Genomic DNA, 23,976 nt, shown 5'->3' with positions numbered 1-23,976 from the left:
ATTGGGAGTGCCAGTAATTCTGTGGTTGACTGTATATGTATAATTCACCTCGACAGTTTGATAGCTCTCCTCCTTCGTTTTCTCCCTGGCATTTATATTTAAATATGTCTGTATCTCCTGACAAATTAATGAAATACAAAATACACAGCATACAGTGTGGCCATAAATCAACTCAGTGTGCCCACCTCGAGTTATAATTCAAGCGAATTAATTTGTCAGAAATATGGGCTCTATGGACCTAGAACGTAGTAGGACTAAATATTGTAGCTAAATTCAGTGATTGAAAACAAAGTATCAGGATTACAAAAATAAATATTGAAATCTGTCAGAGAGGCTCATGTGACCTATTTAAAATAGTAACATCCATGGGCCACAGTGATGTGGTTTACATACTGTATAGAAATCCTTTTTTACAGTGACATGCTGTTTTGTTTTTTGTTTGTTTGTTTTTTTTTCAATTATGAAAATTAAAAATGGTCTTATTGATTTGTTTCAGCAGACCTTACCATGATGTTGGTCATGGCGCATCTTTTGTTGTCTCAACAGAATGAAAAATCATCAGCAGTTGGATATGGCTTTGAAGCCATGTGCAAAATTAACTTAGAATAATTCCGCTCAAATTAGTCCAATTTATTTATTTATTTTTGAGGGAGCATATTCTTCTCTGTGCTTAATGAATGACTTCTAGTGTAAGAGTCAGCATCCCATCAAAGAAAAACTTTTTTAGAAAGATAAGCATTTCTTTCCTCAAGTGTGACTATAACTAATGATTAATTTGCAAAACTTTTTATTAAAAAAAGAAATAAATAACTTTTTGATCATTATTGCACAACGAGTTGTATGTCACAGTAAGGCTTAATTGGAAGTCTTATATTTTCGCCTTCAATAACTAGCATAAGTCAGTTCATTTTACTGCATGTGCTAAAATTCATTTTGAAAGAAATTTAATAGCCGGGGTTATATCAGTAGGACCATGTTTGGAAATAGAGTGAAATAAATGCAGTCACATTCCTGACGCGATGAGCTAAAGCCACACTAGTGGGAGTGAATAGATTTTCCATCCACAAAGTCACCTACATCCCTGTAAATCCTCAGCAGGTCTACTTGTTCTGTGCTGCTTTATGCCGTTAGCACATGATGAAGGTGCCTTTCATGCCATGCGGCCTATTATACTCGTAAAATCCTTGAAATTGATAACCTATCTGCGTTAATGCACTTTTAAATAAAAAGTTAATGCTAAAGATTTGGTTTATTACAGCCGGGTGATGTGCACACCACTATTTTCTGTTGCCAGAGCCCTGTTTAATTTATATTCCAGGTTGACAGTGTCATCAGATATCTTTCGTAACAGCTCGGTATTCTATGATTCAATTAGGCGTTCACACTCCGGCTGCACAGACCGGCTTGTTGCAGTTTGATAAGAATCCCATTAAAAAGAAGGATGTCTCCGAGGAGAGAATGTGCATCTGCTATCTGCTAAGTATGGTAAGGGTGAGTGTAGGTTCCAGAAAATGTGATATGCAATAGATATTCATTCATCATGGGGTGGCAGTGGAAAGTGCATGACAAAATAAATATTTTTTGGTTCAAGGTGCACCATTTATAGAGACATTAGTTGCATTTGGAGCACATAAAGTAGCTTTAAATCTATGTTGAATTGAATGTAAAAAATGTTTCTCATATTTTAATCAGAATCTGCAGAAATTATTATTATTATTATTATTATTATTATTATTATTATTACAACCAGTCTGAAAGTGACTGTCTGGAGGTGTATTTCTTGGTTAGATCTACAGCAAACATTACTGTACACTCTAGCTTTTGTGACTTTTTATGATATCCTTATGTAATACATAATTGATTCCATCTATTTAAAGTACTTTAGACCGTGTAAATAAAGATTATAAGAAGTTTAATGAGGATTTTTATGTGACAATTAAAGTTCAGAATGGGCAAGAACAAAAAGATCTGGTAGGTTATTGTGTTTAGAATAAATATTAAAGGAGGTCCTAAATACTATGGGTTGGGTATCAAGAACAAGAATATAGGCAAAGCCTTTAAGTGCCATTTTAATGGACTACACGTGCATTTTTTAAATGCAGACCAACAAACGAGAAAATTTATGGGTTGTTCCAATTTGACTCATTAATTATCATCAATGACTGTAATGTGACCCATAATAAGTGTAAATCACACACAGATATAAAAATCAGTGAGCTTTCAACTAATAAGTAAAACTCTCAGATCCTGTGGATTAGTATAAAAGTCTAATCAAGCCTTCTTGTTTAATTATTTCTTTACTGTTATAGGTTAATTATAAAACATACCATGATATGGTAGGTTGATTTTAAAACACCACATAACTGTTTGTGTTCCATAATGACTTTATTCTAGTCATGAAGACATGCACTTCAGGGTCATGATACAGTAGATCCAGTGTCTATTACAGCTTCACTCTGAGGACAAATACACCTTGGTCGGGAAAGTTCTTGCCAAGGCATCTCACAAACACTCACACAGTCATTTTCACCTATTTCCAGACCTCAAAAACAAATGCAAGACACTGAGTCTGTGTAGCAGAAACACCACCTCCTGTGCCACCCTGCTGCCCCATCCAAAATTCTCTCTGTACCTGTCCTTTAATTTTTTTTTTTTCTGTGCTTCTCCTGGTGAGATTGGCAACAACCTGAGACTTCTCTGTCCAGAGCCACAGATTCCAGCTCCTCTTGGCAGATCTTCATTTGTATTCAAGCCAGTTATGATATGGTCCTGGGTCAACCCCAGTTTCTATGTCCAGTTATAAGTGCCTGATGTTCTTATAGTGGGAACCAAGCAGGGTTGTCCTTGTGAGGTGATCAAAAAACCTACACTGAAAAAAAGATGTCCAAAAAATGTTTGTATACCCTGCTGGGACTGGGCTTACCAGCATCCACCCCTTGAGCTAGGCTTTGGTGCAGTGTCTGTAGGTGAGCATCTGGTAACCATCCATAATTACCAGAATCTGGTCAGGTATGCCTAAAATTGTGATTCAGAGTCATTTTGTGAGCTCATCAAATGCAAGATGAAGACTGGAGTTGCCAGGTTAGACAGATTAGACTCTTGAAATAAAAAACTCTGACTAATTCAGATTGAGTTAAAATAGATTGAATAAAATCTAATTCAGATATACTTAAAACAGAGAAATCCACAAACTGCAGTTGTTTCTAGCCCTAGACATGCTCCTTTATGTTTGTATCTTGAAGATGATAAAAAGTTGTGTGTAAGTGAAAGTACAGTATAAAATGTCCAAAGTCTGCTATATTGTATCTGTGTGCATGTAGGTGTGCAGGAGAAATGACTCGGTCTACCGGTTTCAATGAATCAGTCCGGGAGCACGATGATAGAAAATGGCTGTCCTGTAAAGCTGTCAAAATGGTGAATAATACTAAATTCAGAAAATCCTCAACCAGAGTTTACAGTCGAAGCAGCTCTGAAGCAAAATAACATCCGTTAAAGCGTGCAGTAAACAATATGTACAGTAGCGTTTCCCCGCCGACGTCTTCCCGGATTACCTTTAAACGAGGTCAGCTGCATCACCGGGTTGTATGAGTCCCCTCGTGATTTGGAGGTGCAGTCTTGTGAGAGTATCATGCGGAACCAAAACATCTAACCTGTGTGTTCTTTATTTATGCTTTACATTGTATTTTTGTGTCAAAGGTGTTGTAACACTTTGTCGGACTTACGAATCAGTCCAATTTTCTAACGTTCTCCCGGAATGGAACTTGTTCATAAGACAGGGACGTGTGTGAGTGTGTGTGTATATATATACGCAACCCGAATTCCGGAAAAGTTTGGACGTTTTTGAATTTGAATAAAATTAAATAATAATAAAAAAAAGCGCCAACATTTTATTCACTATACGGGGGCAACAAAAAGCTGAAAAATATATTTTTTAAAGATTCAGCTTGGAGAGCATCTAAAATCAGGTCTGTAACATGATTAGCTATAAAAGTCAAATTGCAAAGGCTTTGCAAATCTCAGCATCTACAGCGCCTTAAATTATGAAAAGATTCAAGAAAACCGGAGTGACAAGGTCGAAGAACTTTTTTGGATGCCCATGGTCTTCGGTCCCACAGACAACACTGCATCACTCATCGGCATGATTATGTCATTCACATTACCAAATGTGCCCAGAAATACTTCTATCAACCACTGTCAATAAACACAATGCCACCTATAACTCATCATGCAAAAAAGGAAGCCATATGAGAACATGGTCGAGATGGCCTTGTGGGCCAAGGCTCATTTAAAACAGATTGTTTTTAAGTGGAATAGTATTCTATGGTCAGACAAGAGCAAATTTGACATTCCTTTTGGAATCACGGACAACGTGTCCGCCTGGCTAAAAGGGAGGGAGACCTTCCAGCGTGTAATCAGCGTTCAAAAGCCAGCATTTCTGATGGTATGGTGGTGCATAAGTGCAAACAGGGCACTATGACTGCTGAAAAGTATATAAATGTTTCAGACAACTACATTCTGCAACTATTACAACAGCATGGCTTCATAGTAGAAAAGTCCGGGTGCTGAACTGCCCTGCAGTCTAGTTCTTTCACCTTTAAAGGACATTTGGCGCATCATTAAACAAAAAATCCTGCAAAGACAACCATATACTCTTCAGCAACTGGAAACCTATATCAAGAAAGAATGAGACCAAATTCTAACACCCAAACTCCAGAAACTCAATACCTCAATATTCAGATGTCTTTAAACTACTGTAATTTGAAAAGAGAAGGAGATATACACCATAATAAACATCCCCCAGCCCCAACGTTTTTGAGATATGTAGCAGGCATCAAATTTGAAATGGTTTAATGCATTCTGTGCATAAAATTAGAACGTTTCTTAGTTTTAACATTAGTTATGTTTTTTTTGTTAGATTATGAATAAAATATTGGCTCATGTGATTTCAAGGTCTTTTAGTTTTTAATTTTATTAAAATATTTGGGTTGTATTGCTATAACTACTGCTAACATTTTTTTTTTTTTTTGCATGTTTCTCATTCAACTCAAGCACAAAAATAGTTTATTTAGTAGCTTTTTGGGTCTAAGCTCTCAAAGGAATAATAATAAAACAAATAAAAAAAATATCTATAACAAAGTCACCTTGACAAAAATGACTTCAGATGCAGCGCATCTTCCCAAAGGGTATCTCAACAGTGGTTTTCTATCATGCTTCACTATTGTAGTCTGGTTTTTTTTTTTTTTTGTAACTAGGCAACGTTTTTTTCCCACTTCTCTTGAGGCTTAATGTCATCCAGCATCTCTAAGTAGAAAAGTGACAACTGCTCAAGAAAATCACTGTGCTCTTTTTTTGGTATGACATGCACTTTAGGATGTCTGCATTATGATTTTTGCAGAATGGAAGAAATCTATTGGCATAGTGATGAACAGGGTTAAAATCTTGTAGAGCTTTTATTTACATTTTAAAATGTTTGACAATTACTTGCATCAGTTATGGCACATTCTGCTAAGAGGTATTTGTTTGCTTGACATAGTTAAACCATAGTAAACAGTTATATAAGCTTGGAACTTAACTGGATTAACACTTAGTCGTTTTAGTTAAGATTGTACACAATTTTAATTACAAATCATTAAAAACAAATCATGTAAAAACTATGACCATTTTTATTTACCAGTTTTAACTTGTCATACGATTTTTTTGTGTGAGTAAAGTGATTTACCAGTTGAGGCATTAATGTGTATAACGGTCTAGTTAATTAAACCGAGGACCAAATAAGAAAGTTACCTTAGTAAATAGCAACAACAGTTAATTTTTAATGCTTAACCATTGATTTATAAGCAAAATAAGACAATTTAAAATGGATGCATCAAATTACCAATAAATTTATCAGTAAAGGCACCATGGATTCTTTAGTTTAAAAGTTGACACTGGGAGAAAAACATATGTCTTTTTTATTATGCATGTCATTTATAAAATGCTTTTGTCATTGATTTTTCTTTGCCATGTTGTCAGTTCACAAATCTGTTCAGAGCGGGAACATCAAATGAAAAATCTATAGCCTACATTTCATGAAAGGGACCCTAATGTAGTAATGTCTCCATGGTTGTAGCTACTTTCTGGTCTGATGAGCTGCCGAAATAATTTCCATAACTGTTCCCCACCTCTGCTATCAAGTACTCTGTTTAGTCTGCTAAAAAATTTTTTTGTGTCTGCATCTAACCCCTGCTCCATCTGCTGACGACTCCAGCTAGTCCATGGCCTTTGATATGCCATTTATTTTATACTGTGTGTGTCATGGCTATGGCACATGGTAATGGTAATCAGTGCTGAATAAGTAACTGCTTTCTTAACTACTAAATTCATCCTTTTTTATGTAAAAGATCTGTAGAAGAACATATTCACTAAGTATATGATTTTATTTATACTTAATACCAAAAATACCTAGATACACAGAAGGGTTTGGTCCAGCCTCTTCATTATTGAATTCAGGTATTTTAATCAGGCCCATTATGCCCAGTGAAGTGCAGTACATCAATGCTACATCATACAAAAACATCTTGGACATTGCTGATTCCAATTTTGTGACAACAGTTTGGGGAAGGCCCTTTTCTATTCCAATATGACTTTGCCCCAATACCTTATAGTAAGTACTATAAAGACATGGCTTAATGACTTCAATATAAAAGAACCTGACTGGCCCGTACAGGTGCTTGACCTCAAATCCATCGAGCACCTTTTAGATAAACTGGAATGAAGATTATGAGCTAGACATGGAACTGAATTTAGAAGGCAAATGCAGTTTGACAAAACTTGTATTAGGCAGACAAAACAAATGTGAATTAAAAAATCCAAATTGTCAAACAGGCAAGGGTTGTGTGATCAGCAAAATAAAAAAAGGGCAGGACGGAATCAGGAACTGGGAAGCAGGAGCAGAGCCCAAATTAAAACATCATACAGAATATCAGAGCTTAGTAATTACTGGAATTAGTGAGCACAGACTGCATACTACACAATGTGACTGAAGTTTTGAAAGTCCTCTTATGGTGTGATTCTGCACGTGTGTGTAAGTGTTTGAGTTCAGGTGCACAATCAGTAAACAGATGAATGTATGAGGTTGAACTAGAACCTGAAGTCGATTTGAAGCCTACAGTATGTCTGTAGGTGATGCTGTGCTCTGGGAAAAAGGGGAAAAGTCCAGTCTTCTTATGGCGTTTGTATAAGTGATAAAACCTAACAAAATTAATTTCAAATAAAATACATTTCAGTATAGAAAAAAGTAATTTGAAGGACTCTCATTTTATTCTTATCTGTATCAAGCTAGATGCCAATGTCAGGAAAGGCCACTGCAGATCAATCCATACTGTAGCTATTCTAATTCATCACATTAAGAACATTGGTGGCTTTGGCTTACTCATCAAAAAGTTAGAGATTTAAGCCCAAGAACCATCAAGCTACACAGTTGGGCTCATGAGCAAGGCCGTTTACCCTGTTTGCTCATGGCCATGTTATGACTGTGCCCTGACCAATAATACTGCACTGTAATTTATATGTGACTAAGAAAGACTTACTTCATACTTTTCCTTATTTATATGATGGCATCTATCCATCATCCACAACCCTAATTCTGTGTGGGGTCATAGGGAGTCTGAAGCCTATTCCCAGGAAGCTCAAGGCACAAAGCAGGGAACACCCTGCAATGGTGTGCCAATTCACCACAGGGCACAAATACATCCATTTATACACTATGGGCAATTTGGAAATGCCAAACAAGATGCATCGTGTGCCTTTAGGCGGATAAACCAGAGTACCTGAAGGAAACAACCAAGCACAGACAGAACCTGCAGACTCCACATGTACAGAGGTGAGAATAAGTAAATAAGGCAAATTATTTGTGTGCACAGCCTTACAAAAAAAAAAAAAGAAAGATTGGTTAAAAAAAACAAAAAAAAAAACAAGATGTAGTAGTGATTATTTCTCCCAATTTTTTCCCTTAATTTGATCATGTGCACTTCCTGCCCATCAGCAACAGCTACCATTTAGGGAGGATGCAAGGCTAGCAAATGCTTCCTTAAATGCACATGAAGCCGCCGACCACATGTTTTCAAACCGCTACTCGGACATTATTATGGTGCAATGTAACACTTCCAGTAAAGAGCTATCCAACCCCTTTAGCTTGTGTTGGCTCACAGATGCCCATGCTTGACTATGATTGATGTGAGATTGCGAATATGCATTTAATATTACGTAAATACAACCACTACATGTACAGTCTTTTTCCTTGTCTTTCAGCTGTTCCATTTTAAGGAACCGCACAGCAAATCATCTGGCATTTCTGACTTTATCTCCCAAAGATTTAACATGGGTTGTCCCTCTCATGGACTCATTCTTAATCCTTAAAACCATCTTTATCTCTGCCACCTCCAACTCTGCTTCCTGCCTTTTCTTCAGTGCCACTGTCTCTAAGCCATAGAGCATTGCTGATCTTACCACTGTCTTGTACACCTTTTCTTTCTTGCGGATAATCTTTATCACACAACACACCTGACGCTTTTCTCCACCCGTTCCAACCTGCCTCTTCACCTCCTTTCCACACTCTCTGTTGCTCTGAACCATCCTCTTTACCTCTGCTTCCTGTAGTCTCACTGTTCCAAATGGGTCCTTCTGATTCACAAACATGTATTCTGTCTTGCTACGGCTAATCTTCATTCCTTTCCATTCTGTTCCTTGCTTTCACTACACAGCACAATGTCATAGGCAAACATCATAGTCCATGAAGACTCTTGTCAAACCTCAGCTGTCATTCTGTCCATAACCATAGCAAACAAGCAGGGGCTCAGAGCCGAGCCTTGATGCAGACCCACTCCCACCTTGAACTCTTCTGTCACACCTACTCCACATCTCACCACTGTCTTATACAGTAGCTTTCACACATGTCCTGCACCACTTTAACATACTCTCTGCCACTTCAGACTTCCTCATACAACACCACAGCTCCTCTCTCGGCACTCTGCCATACACTTTCTCTAGATCTACAAATACACAATGAAACTCCCTATTACAGTACCTTCTCTGTACTTCTTCATCAGCGTCCTTAAAACAAATAATGCATTAGCTTTATTTCTCTGTAGTTGCCACAGCTGTGCACATCTCCCCTGTTCTTAAAGATCGGCACCAATACATTTCACCTCCATTCCTCTGGGATTCTCTTACTCTTCGAGATCTTGTTATACAGACTAGTCAAAAACGCTGCTACCACCTATCCTAAGCACTTCCATACCTACACAGGTACAGTATGTCTTTAGGACCAACTTCTTCTTCACTCTTTATCCTTTTCAACACCCTCCTCACCTCACTCTTATGTATTTTTGCTACTTCCTGCTCCACACCAGGCACTTCTTCTACTCTTTGTTTTCTTTCATTTTCCACATTCATCAACTCTCCAAAGTACTCCTTCCGTCTTTCCATCACCCACCTGGCATCTGTCTTTAATCATTGGAACCTGCTTCACAGACTTTTCATTCCTATCCCTATGCCTTGCTAACCTGTACAGATCCACTTCTCCCTCCTTACTGTCCAACCTAGCATACAAGTCCTCATATGCTCTTTGTTTGGCCATTGCGACCTCGCCCTATACTTATATATATATATATACCCGCCTGTCTACTCTCTTTAGTCCTCTCGGTATCCCACTTCTTCTTAGCTAACCTCTTTCTCTATATACTGTACACTCCCGGACTTCCTCGTTCCACCACCAAATCTCCTTGTCCACTTTTCCCTTTCTTGATGCCTAAGTATTCTCTGTTGCCAAAACAACTTTAAACCTGCTCCTACAGTAAGCTTCTAGCCTTGCTATCTTTTCACTTGGTCTCCGGGACACACAGTATATCCACGTTCCTTCTTTGCATCAAGTCCAATAACCCTCTTGCCTTCCCTGGCAAAGTCCCTACCGTCAGTCCTAAACTCTTGCCTTTCCTCTTCTCTTTCTCTGCTTCAAACACGCCTTCCTCCTCTCCTTTTTTGACCAACAGTAGCTCAATTTCCACCAGCACCCTGTAGGTCAACAGCACTGCTGTCGGTTGTTGTTAATCCAGACCACAACCGATCTGGTATGGAAGTCCTGTTAATGATTCACATGGTTGATTTGGCGAATGTTTTATGTCCGATGCCTTTCCTGCCACAACCCTCTGCATTTATCCAGACTTGGGACTGGCACAAGAAGACACTGGAATGTACAAGTTTCACTAGTCTATCATTCACTGCTTAGCCCATTTGTATATTATCTTATTTACTCTGGTTTCTTGTTATTCATGTTATTCTGATTTTAACCTTTCTGTTTGTATCTGTGTTTGTTTTTTCGCTGCTTGTTCTGACCTTGCCTGCTCGTGGTTCTGCCCGCAACTGCCTGGCCTGACACTGACTTCTGGAAAAGCCCAGGAAAAATAAACTGTAAATAATGTTCCTCTCAACCATTAACAAGCTTTAAGTGCCAGCAAGCAAAGCAAGCATTTCCTTTATTCTTCTTTACAAGCACATTTGTATGCTTTATTATTTACTAGAAGGGATAATGAGCTTTTGTGATGAACTTGTAATAAACCATAAAAAGAATATGATGATGAATTATAAATGAACCATGCATACAGTCAACACAAGAAAAGGAAAGGTGAACAAACAAAACGAGTGTTAGAGGAAAATGTGCCAAAATAAACCATTGTAACAGAATGTAATGTACTGTAAATAAAGCAATTTACTGCTTGCAATAATGCTGGAAATAAAATAAGTATGTTGATGTACACATAAAATCAACAATAAATGTAAAACAGTTCATCTTTATAAATACATTTATTTAAATAAATTAATTCATACATACATACATACATACAGTTGTGTAAAAGTCGGTGCCCCAATTTAAATTCTGTGTGCGTGTGTGTGTGTATCATAGTGGGTTTTGGTATTATTATAAGAATATTTAGTTTACTTTTCTAATTAATATCTATTGGTGCAGGTGTTTATTTACATTGAGGAATTAGCTCATTAGTAGCTTATTTTAAAGTGGATGATTAAATCTAGTACATTACTGTTCATAACATCGTTTTTACTTACAGTAACATTTTGATTTTACTCATGGTGCAGATTAAACTTCAGAAGGATATCTAAATATTACAAAAGATTCATTAATTTTTTGGAAGTAAGCCATGCTGTGTCGCCCTTTATTTTAGTTTTTTGAGGATTGTGGCGGCTTGTAGGTACATTATAGTCATTTTTGTTTCTTCCAAATACTTTGTCTACACTCAGTACACTATCACATTGATTGGCTCTGTTCGTGTATACCCATGCCCATGCCTAATACTAAGACCCACAGCAGATAATTTTAATTATGTTTTTACACACAAAAAAATATAGAATTCAAAAAGGGGTGCTAACTTTTATACCTGACTGTACATACATACAGTACACACATACATACATACATACATACATACATACTAGTTATAGTATTCAGGTATCTAAGTCTTTTGTTATGGTTAAACATAAGTAAAGAAAAGTTACTAATTAAGAGGAAAATCCATAATTGATGTCTTATTTATAACTTGCAGTACTACGAGCTACCAGGATAGCTTCAATTCACCAGAAAGAGAATCAACTCATAACAGAGGTAGAGCCTGTCCCATCTTAGACTCATTGCTGATTGGCTACAGCATGTGTGAGTCTGACAGACAGCAAAAATTAAGAACTGAGAAATAATAGGAAATATTAGCATAATTGATTTCACTGTTTTCTTTTACACAAATCTTTCTTAGAGAGCACTCATTTTCATAGAGAGATTCATTTTCATGGAATCGCATGCTCTCCTGTGCTTGGAAGGTTTCCTCCGGGTATTCCAGTTATCTTTTCAGTGTCCAAACCATGCAGAATAAGGTAATTTCCAAATAACCTGTAGTGTGTGTGTGTGTCCACGCTTGTGCCCTGTGACTGATCGGCACCCTCCCACGGTGTACCCTGTAGTGCCCAGAGTCTCTTGGGATAACCTCCTAGCCACCCTCGACCAGGTAAAGGATAAGAAAAATAGAGAATGAGTAAGTGAGAGTGTTTTCTTTGTTTAAGACTTATTTATGATACAACAGTTTTTGATCAGGGATGCATATAACGTATACCAGTTCAAAAGTTAAAGAATTAAAAAAATATATTCTAGAGTTACACGTGCAATCAGGACATAATAAATGACTGGTTTAAAAGACTATACCAATTAAAAATTTGCAGTGCATTAGTTCCACACGTACACTCTCCCCACACTCTGTTTGGACAGTGATGACTGAGGCAAAGACCTATTACAGTATATCACAGTTTTAGAAATGCATAGTTTAGTTTTGTTATTTATGTTTGTCCAGTTTTAAAAGCAAGTACAGTACCATGCACCATTCTCATAACAGCAACTAATTCAACAACAACAAAAGAAGAAACTATTTTGAGATTAATCCTCTAATGCCAGCATTTAAACCTGCTTAAGCTTTAGTTCCAAGCTACAACTAGGACCTATTCCTAGGATCTATTAGATGAGATGAAACACAAACTGCAGCATGTTAAATAAAGAAGTATTTTAAAAAAAGGGCTAAATAGTTGGTTTGAGTACTTATATGTCTCGCTACCATTGTGTTCATCATATGCTGATCGTTCATGTTCATAGTTCCCTATTGATATGTTTACTGTTGTTGGTTTGCGTTTCATCTCAAATAAGAAGACTTTCACTTGCATCAACTTCCGCCTTATAATTGTGACACTCCTTTGATTTAACTTTCAAATGTTTCAACCTATTCATGACCTTAACCATGCATTTAAGGCCATTGTTACATGTCTAATGACCTGGATCTTGTCTGAGCTGCTCAGGTGAAGAAGCCCACCGACACACAACATGGTTTAGAAAGTTCACATTGTTCTAAAGTTTAATGTTCAGAGTAAATATAGCATTTCTTGATCGTGCACAAAGACATGAAACTTCTATATAATCTCTTTCTTAACATCTTTCTAATAATATCTTAGACAGAAGCATTAAAAAGGAACGAAGAGAAAGAGCACAGTGTCCCTTAAGACTGTTAATCATCTACCACAAGGAAGAAACACAGAAGTTAAAATGTTGAAATGCTGATCTTAAAATGAATCAGCTTTATATCAAGACTTGACCTTTTTAAAAGATTCCACTGCATATAGTTTTGTCATGTCTAGACTCGGACTCAGCCATGTGGGATTTTTAATCCTTACAAAAGTCTTCAACAAATATAAAATCGTTAAATGCTTATAAATTTTAAACTACTTCTTTGATTATTTTTACATAACAAAATAGTTGTATAATTAAGTATTTTTTGAAGCCAGGCACATATATATGTACTGTATGTTTAATCTCAAATCTCAAATCTTAAATATGCATTAATTACACCATCTGTCAATCATAACCTTCTACTGTCAAGAACAAGGCCTGAAGATCAAGAATATGCTAGGCAAAAAACTCAGTTAACACACAGATGCATGACCCCAAACTATACAAAATTCGGATCATAACAAGGAAACGATGAAAACAAGAAACACACATAAAAACTGAAACCATGACCAGTGAAACAAGAAACAGTGAGGAAAGATGTCAACATTAATATTATTTAATATAAGAAGTATCCACAAAACAATCAAAATCCAGAAGATCCAAAGTCCACAAACACAAATTATAGGATAGCGAGGTTTTGCCTGTATAAGGCTTTCCACAAGGTTTAGATGTGTGTTTATGGGAATTTTTGACCATTCTTCTAGAAGCACATTTGTGAGGTCAGACACTGATGTTGAACAAGAAGGCCTGGCTTCACACCAATCAAATTATAATGGCATGTTACCGCCATTAGCAACATTAGAAAGTGCAATATTCAAGAGTAAAGGTTTGATGTTTTTAAGTAAAAATTTAACTTAAAATCCTAGAGCAGTATAATTTTATATTGATTATTCGCGTGTCAGTTTCATACAGTGGCAATTGTAGAGTCATGTGTTTAATACACAAAGCCGCAGATACTTTGTGATATAGACTAAACTTCTGATTAAATTTATAACGAATGTTTATTTTATTCATTATTAAACCCATTCTGTGCATTAAGAGACTGATAATGCACTTGGGTGGGGAGTTGCATAAGAAAATGAAAAGTTTTGAATCATTTGTGTAAGAGAGTGTGCGGATCAGTAAATACAAGTGTCGGAGTGTGTAGCAGCAGGCATCCGTTAGATAACAGGCATCTGCATAGTACAGTTTTGTGTAAAATCCTACCAGGGGCTCTTAATGTTTATCGGGTTACACGCCTTGGGCAACACAGACGCACAAATGGTTGGTATTTTGAAGAAGCTAAAACATAATGCAAAGTTTTAACTTTTTGATCTGTCACATAATTTTATATTTCTTTTAGGTATTTATAGGTATTTATATATTTAGTTTCCTGGTGTTGCTAATTTGTAGCACGATCTACTAGTTTGTTCATTAGAAAAGGCTCATATTGGCACAAGCTATCCTAACTGGTATTTAATGTAAGGGTGTATCTGTTGTCACACTGGCAGCCATAATGAATATTACCATTATACCCCAGCACTCTGAGATTTTTTTTATACCAGCACAGCTGGTCTTATATTGTGCCTCCTCCCGAATTTTTTCCCTTTTGCCTTGCCGTCTCAAAGTGAAAAACCCAGAGACAGGTGTTGAGATCGAGCAGCTTTCTGTCTTAATTACTCGGCTGTCCGTTTTTTCCAGAGCAGATGGGCCCTTCTCAGAAATTAATGATGTAGCTTTCATCCCTGCAATGCATATTCCCCTGTCATTCTTACAGTAGTCTTAATGTTTAAAAAAAACTCCGATTTGATTGCCACACCAAAGTATCATTACCGAGATTGGTGGCTGACTGACATAAACGATTTAAAAAGTTATTCGTCATTTTAATGAAAGGTACAAACTACCGTGCCATTAGGAATTAAATCGTAAGCTCGTTTCACTGTTGTTTTATGTCTCTAATTTCTTAAATTATGTTAGAACAGTATGCCAGTGATGAGTCACCTACTGTAGCATGTTTCATACTCTGGTGTTTACCAATGGTTAAATATGATAAATAATATAATTAATTATAATCTAAAACACATTCCCATTAATACATTAATCAAGCCAAATTTTGTATTGTGGCATGTACAAGGGTGAGTCAAAAACTCAGAAAACAGAATCAGAAAACTTTATTGATCCCGCAGGAAATTGCCTATGTGATAACACACAAAGACACAGAGACGCAAAAACAATATTGAATAAAAGTAAATAAAATGGAATAAAATCTGAATAAAATCTGTAAAAAGAAAACAACCACAATACAATATACAGACTATGCTACACACAATATCTATCGATCTGTAAGTCCCACAGCTGAGTGAAAAACTACTGACATAAGTGGAAGTTTAGTAGTAGAAAGTTATTGCACTTTAAAAAATTAGTGGTAATTAAATACTATTAAGTAATATTAAATAATAAAATGTAATATTAAACAAGTAGTATCACTCTGGCTGTAGAATTTATTTTTATTAAATTTTAGAAAAGATACATCACTTTTTGACATAATCTCCTTGCTTTTCAATACACTTTGTCTATCTGTCAACAAGCTATCTATCTGTCATTCCCTCATTAGGAAAATGTTTTAAGTTGAGTCACGAGTGCACTGCTGCTTTCATTTTTAGAAACGAATCTTTCGCTTTGTAGGACTGCTGTTAGGGGAACACAGGTGAAAATGTGATGGAGCAAGATCAGGACTGAGGTCATGCAAGATCACAAGTCACTTGGCTAGCAGTCCTCCTGAAGTTCAGGCTTCAGCTCTTCGATAAGCACCTTACTGTAATGAGCACTATTGATTGTTGAGAATCCCAGAAAACTGTAAGCAACTATTTTCCAGCTGATGGTTGACATTTAAACATTTTTCTTTTGGTTACTTTGAACTTACTCTCAGTGATAAATCCATGTCTCGTCACCAGTAATAATTACCCTTGAGAAAGTTTCACCTTTCTTAGCGTATTGGCTGAAATGTTTTTGTAGATATCCAAATGCTTCTGCTTATGCCCTTCCATGTTAAAGCACCAACACCTTCCGACCACAAAAGAAGATAATAAGTCCTATCCTATGCTCTTCTTTTGTGCAAATCACACGTGGCTCTCACCACAGTTACAACTGAACTGATGTAGCACATTTACACGTGCACAGAATTTTTAATATAACTATTGTGCAAATAATATTTTTCCCTTACACACACACTGGTATTTGTTTCATTGTTTGTAAGTTTGTTTATTGATTTAAAAAAAAAAAAAAAAACATATTTTACTAAATATATTTTTACTCCATTTTAATTTAGTTAGGCAAAATATTTCATAATTCTTCAGATTTTTTTGGCTAAATCTAAACACATTAATATAAATACATTCATTATTATGATAATCTGTTTGCTTGAAAACCTTGTTACCATTTTACATTTTAGTTCAGGGTCAGAATTTTTTCCCTTTCAAATGCAACTATACTGCCTGACTATACTTAAATTCTTTTTTTTGTTTGTTTGTATACTTGCCATTACCCTAACATACATAACCATGTTCTAAGCATCCACAGTTTTTGACATTATACCCATTCGCATTTCCGTTACAGAGCGGTTGCCCAGGTGTGCAAAAAAAAAAGTAACATTGAGTGTTTTAGGAATTTTTAACAATTCAAATCAATTGACATGTTGGATCATCGAATGTATGAAATGCACAGGACATCAGTCGTTCAGATCACTGACAGGTCAGCACACTACTGACCACTGCTTATGTACTGATCCAGCTAATACTGCTGACTTATATCTGCCTTTTCATTAGTTTTCATATATGCTATTAGACTGTACATTCAGAGCTGCTCCCAGTGAACCAGTCACTGTAAACACGCACACACACACATTATTCCATTACAGTGGGACCTCGGATTACAAGTAACACGGTTTACGAGTGTTCCGCAAGACGAGCAAAGATTTTTTATAAATTTTGACTTTAAAAACGAGCATTGTCTTGGTTTACGAGTGTTTTGATGCCGAGCGTCACGTGATCACAACTGAGCCAATGGTTTTTCTCTCTCTTGCGCTTCGGAATTGTAGGTAATCGTCTCCCCTGCTGGGTCTTAGTGCGTGTCTCTCACTAGTATTATCAACATCCGTGCACGTGTGCACTGTTAATTATAACACTGTTGTAGCGCAGCCACATGAGGGTTTTTTTTATATAAAATAAGGGCATTAATCAGTAGGCTGAATAATGAAAAACAGCGGTGCCTTTGAGTGAAGGAGTGATTTTCTTTTTAAGATTTTTAAACTGGATTATCTTTAACCGGACATTTACATTTACATACATTTAGGCATTTGGCAGACGCTCTTATCCAGAGCGACTTACAAAAAGTGCTTTAATGTTTACAACATTGGATACATACTTACACTGGGTTAATATTGGGACATATTCCCCGGACTTCTCACCCTCCATCATCGGGCCTCCCAAACTTCAGTAACCCCGGTGAGACCGAACCATACTCCTCTAACACATGTACAATAAACACGGACTTCGGACATTTTTCCAATTTCTTGCGTTCACACACACATACCCTTACCGTTTATTATATATATTTTGTAAATATTGTGTATTTTTTTGTTTGGTTGTGGTGCACTTTTTTTGATTACTTCATTTTGTTTTGTATAAGACACGTTTGCTTTATTTACTTGTTTGTGTTTCTCCTTTTTGCTCACCGGCTTTTTAACCCTCCGTTTTAGTTTTTTTTTCACCGACACAAAGATAAAAGATCTCTCGATTTTGTAACCTTAGTTAATATAAAGTTAACTGGTCATGACCACGTGTGTGTGTGTGTGTGTGTGCGTGTGTGTGTGTGTGTGTGTGTGTGTGTAAAACATATTTTATTTTGTGTTTGTAAGCATGTTTGTACAGCGCGCGTGTGCATGCATATAAAGCAAAAGCAAGTCTCATTAGAGAGTAAAGATCAATTTTTTTCCTCTCTCTCTCTCTGTATCCGCCTGTCATGTTTCACTTTACATTTCATGTTCATTTGTTGGGTTTTTTGTTTGTTTGTTTTTTACTTTACAGCAGTGATTCAATTAGTATGCGCTTATGCGAGTGTGACTAGCAACGTTCCTTGCTAATTTTTCCGATAAAACAGTCTCTCCGTTAATGTGTGTGTGTGTGTGTGTGTGTGCACATGCAAATTACACACACACACACACAGCGCCTGCGTGCACAAACAGAAACACTAAAGTGCAGGATAATTTGCTTTATTTTTACTTTAGATTTTGTATTAATTATTTCTATGTATTTATTTTTTGGGGCTGTAGAACGAATAATTTGAGTTTCTATTATTTCTTAATAAGAAGAAAATTACATTTGGTTTATAAGTATTTTGGAATACGAGCCCACTTCCGGAACGAACTATGCTCGTAATCCGAGGTTACACTGTACTGTGATATACTGTTGGTGCAATATACTGTACTGTTGTTACGGTATTGGTGATTTTACACTATATTTACAGTAGTTACAAATAAAAAAAAAAAAACTACAGTACAATATCTCACAATATATTAAAAATATCAAAGTTTTGTGCAATAGCAACTGTCCAGTAACATATTTTTATTATATATATATATATATATATATATATATATATATATATATATATATAGTGCAATATGATATTACATATTGTAACTGGATTCAAAGTGTAACATTTGTATTGTTTTCTTCTTTTACTTTTGTACAGAATTTATACACTGAACTGTCCCAACTTTTTTTACTTTTTGTTTGCATATTTTTCCTTTGCTGCTGTAACATAGAAATGTTCAGGTATATCTACTGTATATATCAGGAATAAAGGTATATCTTATCTTATCAATGTGGAGCATATACAAAATAAACAATGAAAATTAATAGTTTGATAATGGTACTAGAATCTGCTTAATTTCTATTAAGTCACATTATTCCATATATCAGAAGAAAGTGCTAAAGGTAAGCCATTTTTTTTTATTAATATCCATGCACGTAGCTTACTTAATGGTACACAATGCACTTTGGAATTCTTTTTGCAAATTTAATCAGTATAGCATGACATTAATAGTGTAACAATTTCTCACTTTACTAATATTTCCTTTCGATCCTTAGAAGACTGACATTGTCATAACAATGTGCCATAGAAAGTGTCACAGGCTGTCATTTGGTGCCATGACTGAAAATCCAGTCATTTAAAAACTATTTTACACTTATGTAATGATCCCCAGAAACTGCATGCAGGGCATTCTTAGTGCCAGTTCCAAGCCTGAATAGAATGGAAGTGATTCATGCGAAGATGTATGCGGATCAGATGCTCTGCATTGGTGACCCCTTGATGGGAGCAGCCAAAAAAAAAAAAGAAAAACGTAATGATCCAGATATCTGCCATTATGTTTGATAACATAACCACTTATTTTATGATACTGCTTGTTTTAGTCATAGATTTTTATGACAAACAGAAGAGGATGCACAGATAAAACTGTCATAATTTACACAATGGTCAAAACACATACAAAGCCCCTGTTTCAAATGTTTTTAGCTAAGATAATACCCATAAAAGAATGAGACCCTTTTTACTGTATTTCAACCCTTTTGGGATGCTATTATAGAACATGTCAGGATAGAATCCATAACTTTTGTGAAACAGGTGTGTCAAATTGCATTTTTGTGCCAGTATTTTTCATTTATTTATGTAATTCACGTTTGATATCTATCACTTTTTTGTTTCAAAATATGTCATAAAAGAGATGCAGAGTAGAGTTAGCTTACATTACATCAGACAACTAATAAGACTATTTTGGGTAAGTTATGCCACACTGCTACAGAACAGAACAGAACTGTCATGATGAATTTTGGTTGACATGGTTATGTCATACAACATTTATTTGGAGAGGAAAGTGTTACTCCAGTTTCCTTATGAAGTGTCACGCAGTATGTCACACCTTGAACAACACCTTGAAACAAGAAAATTAAATTACAATTCTTTAGGGGTTATTTTTTTCTTTTCTTTTTTTAAATCTATTTGTGTGTGTGCAATGGATTGGCACCCTGTCCAGGGTGTACTCTGCCTTGTGCCCTAAGTCTCAGTGATCAGTGATCAATTTATTGATCTTAATCCCTCTTTTTAACTATAAGACCCACTTTTTCAGAATTTGAATAAAATCAGCTAGGTGGGAAACCCTAATAACTGGGCCAAATAAAGGGGAAAGACCTCTGAATCTGAAATGAAGAAACCAAGAAGTAAAAAAGTAAAACATTGGGCAGCAGTGAAAATTACTTAACCACGACACATATATATATATATATATATATATATATATATATATATAAAATAATTATATTAAAAATAGGTTAATAATAATAAAAAAAAAATGTAGCTAATACCCAGATAAGTAAAATCAGTGATGATGGAACATGGATAAGGTAGAGATAGAGCAGTAGCAAGACAGGAAGTAGAAAAACATTGAGCAGAATCATGAAAATAAACAGGTCTCTCTTGTTTCTCTTAGCCCCCTCATGCAAGAGTATGAATTATTCTCAGTGTTCTGACAGGCTTCCTCATTCCCTTCCTTATCTCCATCCATATTCATCTGTCCTGTCTGAGTTCCCACCGCTCCTCCCATTTATCAGCTCCCTGATTCATTATTTACCCCATAAAAGTGGTTGAACGCGGCCACAGCACCAGATGAAGAGTGATGTGTGCAGCTGAGGGATGGCTCCACTCGCCCATAGCCCTCACGCTGCCAGATTGAGGCGTTTCTCTCCCTGACCCATTCATTCTACACTCTTATTATCTGAAATGTACTTGTCACTAGCATCAGCTATCAAAGGGAGACAAATAAAAAGAGAAAAGCGATGTTGCCTTGCGCTTTAAAGCCGCTGTTCTGTTCCTAGTCTATTCTTTGCGCTGGTGTCTGCCAAGACAAATTGCTCTAAAGTGAATCTTATTTGGCCAATTAAACTCATTCTGATTTTGATTCTTATGCATACAGACACAGGGCTGCTGCAAAAGGACAAGACAGTAATAAAGCTTCAAGAGGAACTTCATCCGAACCTGCATTCTCTTGGAGTTCTCTTCCTGAGCAAACGCAGCAACCAGGCCTTCAGCTTTATTCTGTTTTTTCATTTGTAAGTAATGATTATGCTTTTTTTTTTTCCTTATTTATTGCTAGAAGTCTGTACAGCAGCCATATATCTTACTTCAATATACCATAAGTCCTGCATTAGTACTTATATAAATGACTCAACTAAATCTAAAATATTCATAAGCACTTCTAGTAGGTGTGCTAAAAATGGAAAAAAATAAGCAAAGAATGAACGTTTTGAGATTAACATGATGCTGATTAGCTGGGCAAGGAAAGTGCTTTTGTTGTAATAGGGCATAAAGCACACTGATACAGGTTAATGTAATAGCAGTTATAGTAGGTATATTTCATGCAATCATTTTGCTCATTTTTTATAAAGGGTGCCAATAATTCTGCAGTTCACTATTTATTATTTATCTAATAGACATACTGATAGAAATACTGTATAACCTCAGTCTGTGGTAAATGTGATGCTATATGGCCATGTAAACAAAGTTATACTTTTCTCCATAGTCTGTCACCCACAGGTATGTAGACTACATCATGATTTGCTCCCAGAATCCCAGACTTAAATGTGTTATTTCCTAGTATTGTTCCAGAATGTAGCAAATAAATCCAAACTTGTGTCCAAACTTTTGACCTGTACTGTACATACATCAACTTTTCTAAAATATTACACTTTAACCAGTGCAAAGCTGTATTTTTTCAATAGGAGTTTAATTTGACAGAAAAAGGGACGAGAAGGTGTGTACATGTGTGTCTGGAGGCAGTGACCAGCTGGTATGTGGGTACGAGTTGAGAGGGCAGAGTGACGGAGTGGGCCCATGTGAGCAATGGCTTCTGGATGCTCCCTAGAATGGCTCCTCTCGTTGTCGTGGGCAACCAGCCCATCCCAGCTTTACTTGAGGGCTGCCGCAGATATGAGTCAACGTTGCCAACGTTGCTTCTCTGGGACCGCAGTGGCGATCCCAGCTGGGGGAAAGAGGGCCTTAACATAAGGCACAGCGGCCTTTCCTCTTTGGCAGCAGGATCACAAGGGCTGGCTCTAAGCGAGAGTGAAAGCACCCTGGAGCTTGTGCAGTCCTCTCGCGGCTGTCCTTAAAGCTGCATTCAGTTGTAGCTTTTAAAGTCCCTGGGGCGCATGACATCACCTCGCTTGCATGCCACTCCTTGCATTTCTAAAAGTTCACCACGCAACTCTGCTCTTTTACCCTCCGGACCTTGAGTTTAACTCCCTGCCTCATTTTTATAGTGTGGGGAACACCCGAGCTCTATTACCAATAAAGATTTCCTGGCCGTGCCCCTTCTAGCGGTCCCGCCCCTTTGCATACCTGCAGAAGGGGAGGCCTTTTACCTAGTGAACCTACAGAGTGAGCGAGAAGAGATAAATGATTTAGGAGCATGCCCATCCCATGCACATGCCGAGACAAGGGACATAATAAAATTATATCTAATTATTTTCATTCCTTCTTGTCAAGTCCAGTCTGACATATAACATAGCCAATTCTATCCAATTTAAAAAATATTATTAGAAAAACACTTGCTACTTACTTGTATTATTTTCCCTCAGAACCTTGTAATAGTTTTTTAGGGCATGTGCACATTGCAAACAATACTTCAATCAAACAATCAATCAATTAATAGAGAGAATGAAAGTGGGAAGAAATCATTCACCTATTAAAATATGTGGGGGACGTTTCCCCACATTTCTTACATTTGCTATGTACCTGAATACCTGAAAACAATACCTAAGTAACTTAATTTTATTATTAGTAGTATATTTCAAACAAAAGATCTTTATATAAGACACTGTCAACAATCATACATGTAATCTTTTTTTTTTTTCTTTGTATAAATTTCAACTAGTTCAATAATACTACCACTTTGGACCAATTAGGTTTTTTCCAGTTTTGTGCAGAAAATTCATTGATCCCACAATTTCAGAGAAAATAGCATGAGAAAATTGTTGGACATTATGGTTTTGTGGAATGGTACATTTTTGACTTGCCTTTCCAGCTTACAAATGACTCTTTCCTATTGAGCGCTCGTCTTATGGTATTATATTCAAGTGCTTGAAGTTTAGTGCACACACAATACCTTTAAAAGTTCTTTAAACATGCCCTATGGAGTGATCTCAACACTGTTATTGTAAGTTATAAAACCTTATTTGCCTTTTCTTAAAATAGAAATTTGATCATATGCCATATTGGCTTTCTATAGCGAAGCCTTATTGTCCACTGTTGCATAACACAACAGTAATTAAATTATATTTAATGTTTATAGGAAACTGCTGCAGGGCATATTTTTTACTTTATGTACAGTATACAGTTTTACTTTATGACTCAAAGTTTCATGTGCTTTCATATTCATCCTTGAAAACATGGAAAACATGATTAAGATATACAGCACATATCATATCTAATTTTTAATGTAGTAGTACACAAGATAAAGGGTGTAATTTGCAGCTACATTTTGATCAATCGTTTGTGTAGTTTCTGAGCATGTGGCAGATTCTTTACAAAAAATTATTTTAAAAATCAAAGTACTGTACCTGCAGCAAACAATATTAAAATAATATTTTTATGTGTGGTCATTTTTTTTGTTGCCTGAATTTTACCATGATTTGCCTGCCTCACGCCATGCTATGCTTGAATCATTATATGATACATCAGATCAATGCCATACTCTGACAAAATCAGAGCTCTACTTGAGCTTAACCCTGTTCTTTCTAAGCCATGCCCAACCCAGAATCAGATACTGTATACCTTGCAATGCTTCCAAGTTT

The 23,976-nt window shown here is 36.3% G+C and overlaps 1 protein-coding gene across 1 annotated transcript in view; it reads left to right on the top strand.

Annotated features, from left to right (window-relative positions):
* The window catches only part of si:ch211-51h4.2 (uncharacterized), a 134,764-nt gene that overhangs the window by 12,396 nt on the left and 98,392 nt on the right, over nt 1-23,976 (top strand). Inside the window, exon 6 of the mRNA XM_053513605.1 lies at nt 21,099-21,234. Within this exon, the coding sequence (XP_053369580.1) occupies nt 21,099-21,234 (136 nt within the window). The remainder of the gene's footprint in view (nt 1-21,098; nt 21,235-23,976) is intronic.

The sequence above is a fragment of the Clarias gariepinus genome, chromosome 15, assembly GCF_024256425.1.
Source record: "Clarias gariepinus isolate MV-2021 ecotype Netherlands chromosome 15, CGAR_prim_01v2, whole genome shotgun sequence".
In the NCBI taxonomy this organism is placed as follows: domain Eukaryota; kingdom Metazoa; phylum Chordata; class Actinopteri; order Siluriformes; family Clariidae; genus Clarias; species Clarias gariepinus.
This window is presented reverse-complemented; position numbering and strand designations above follow the sequence as displayed.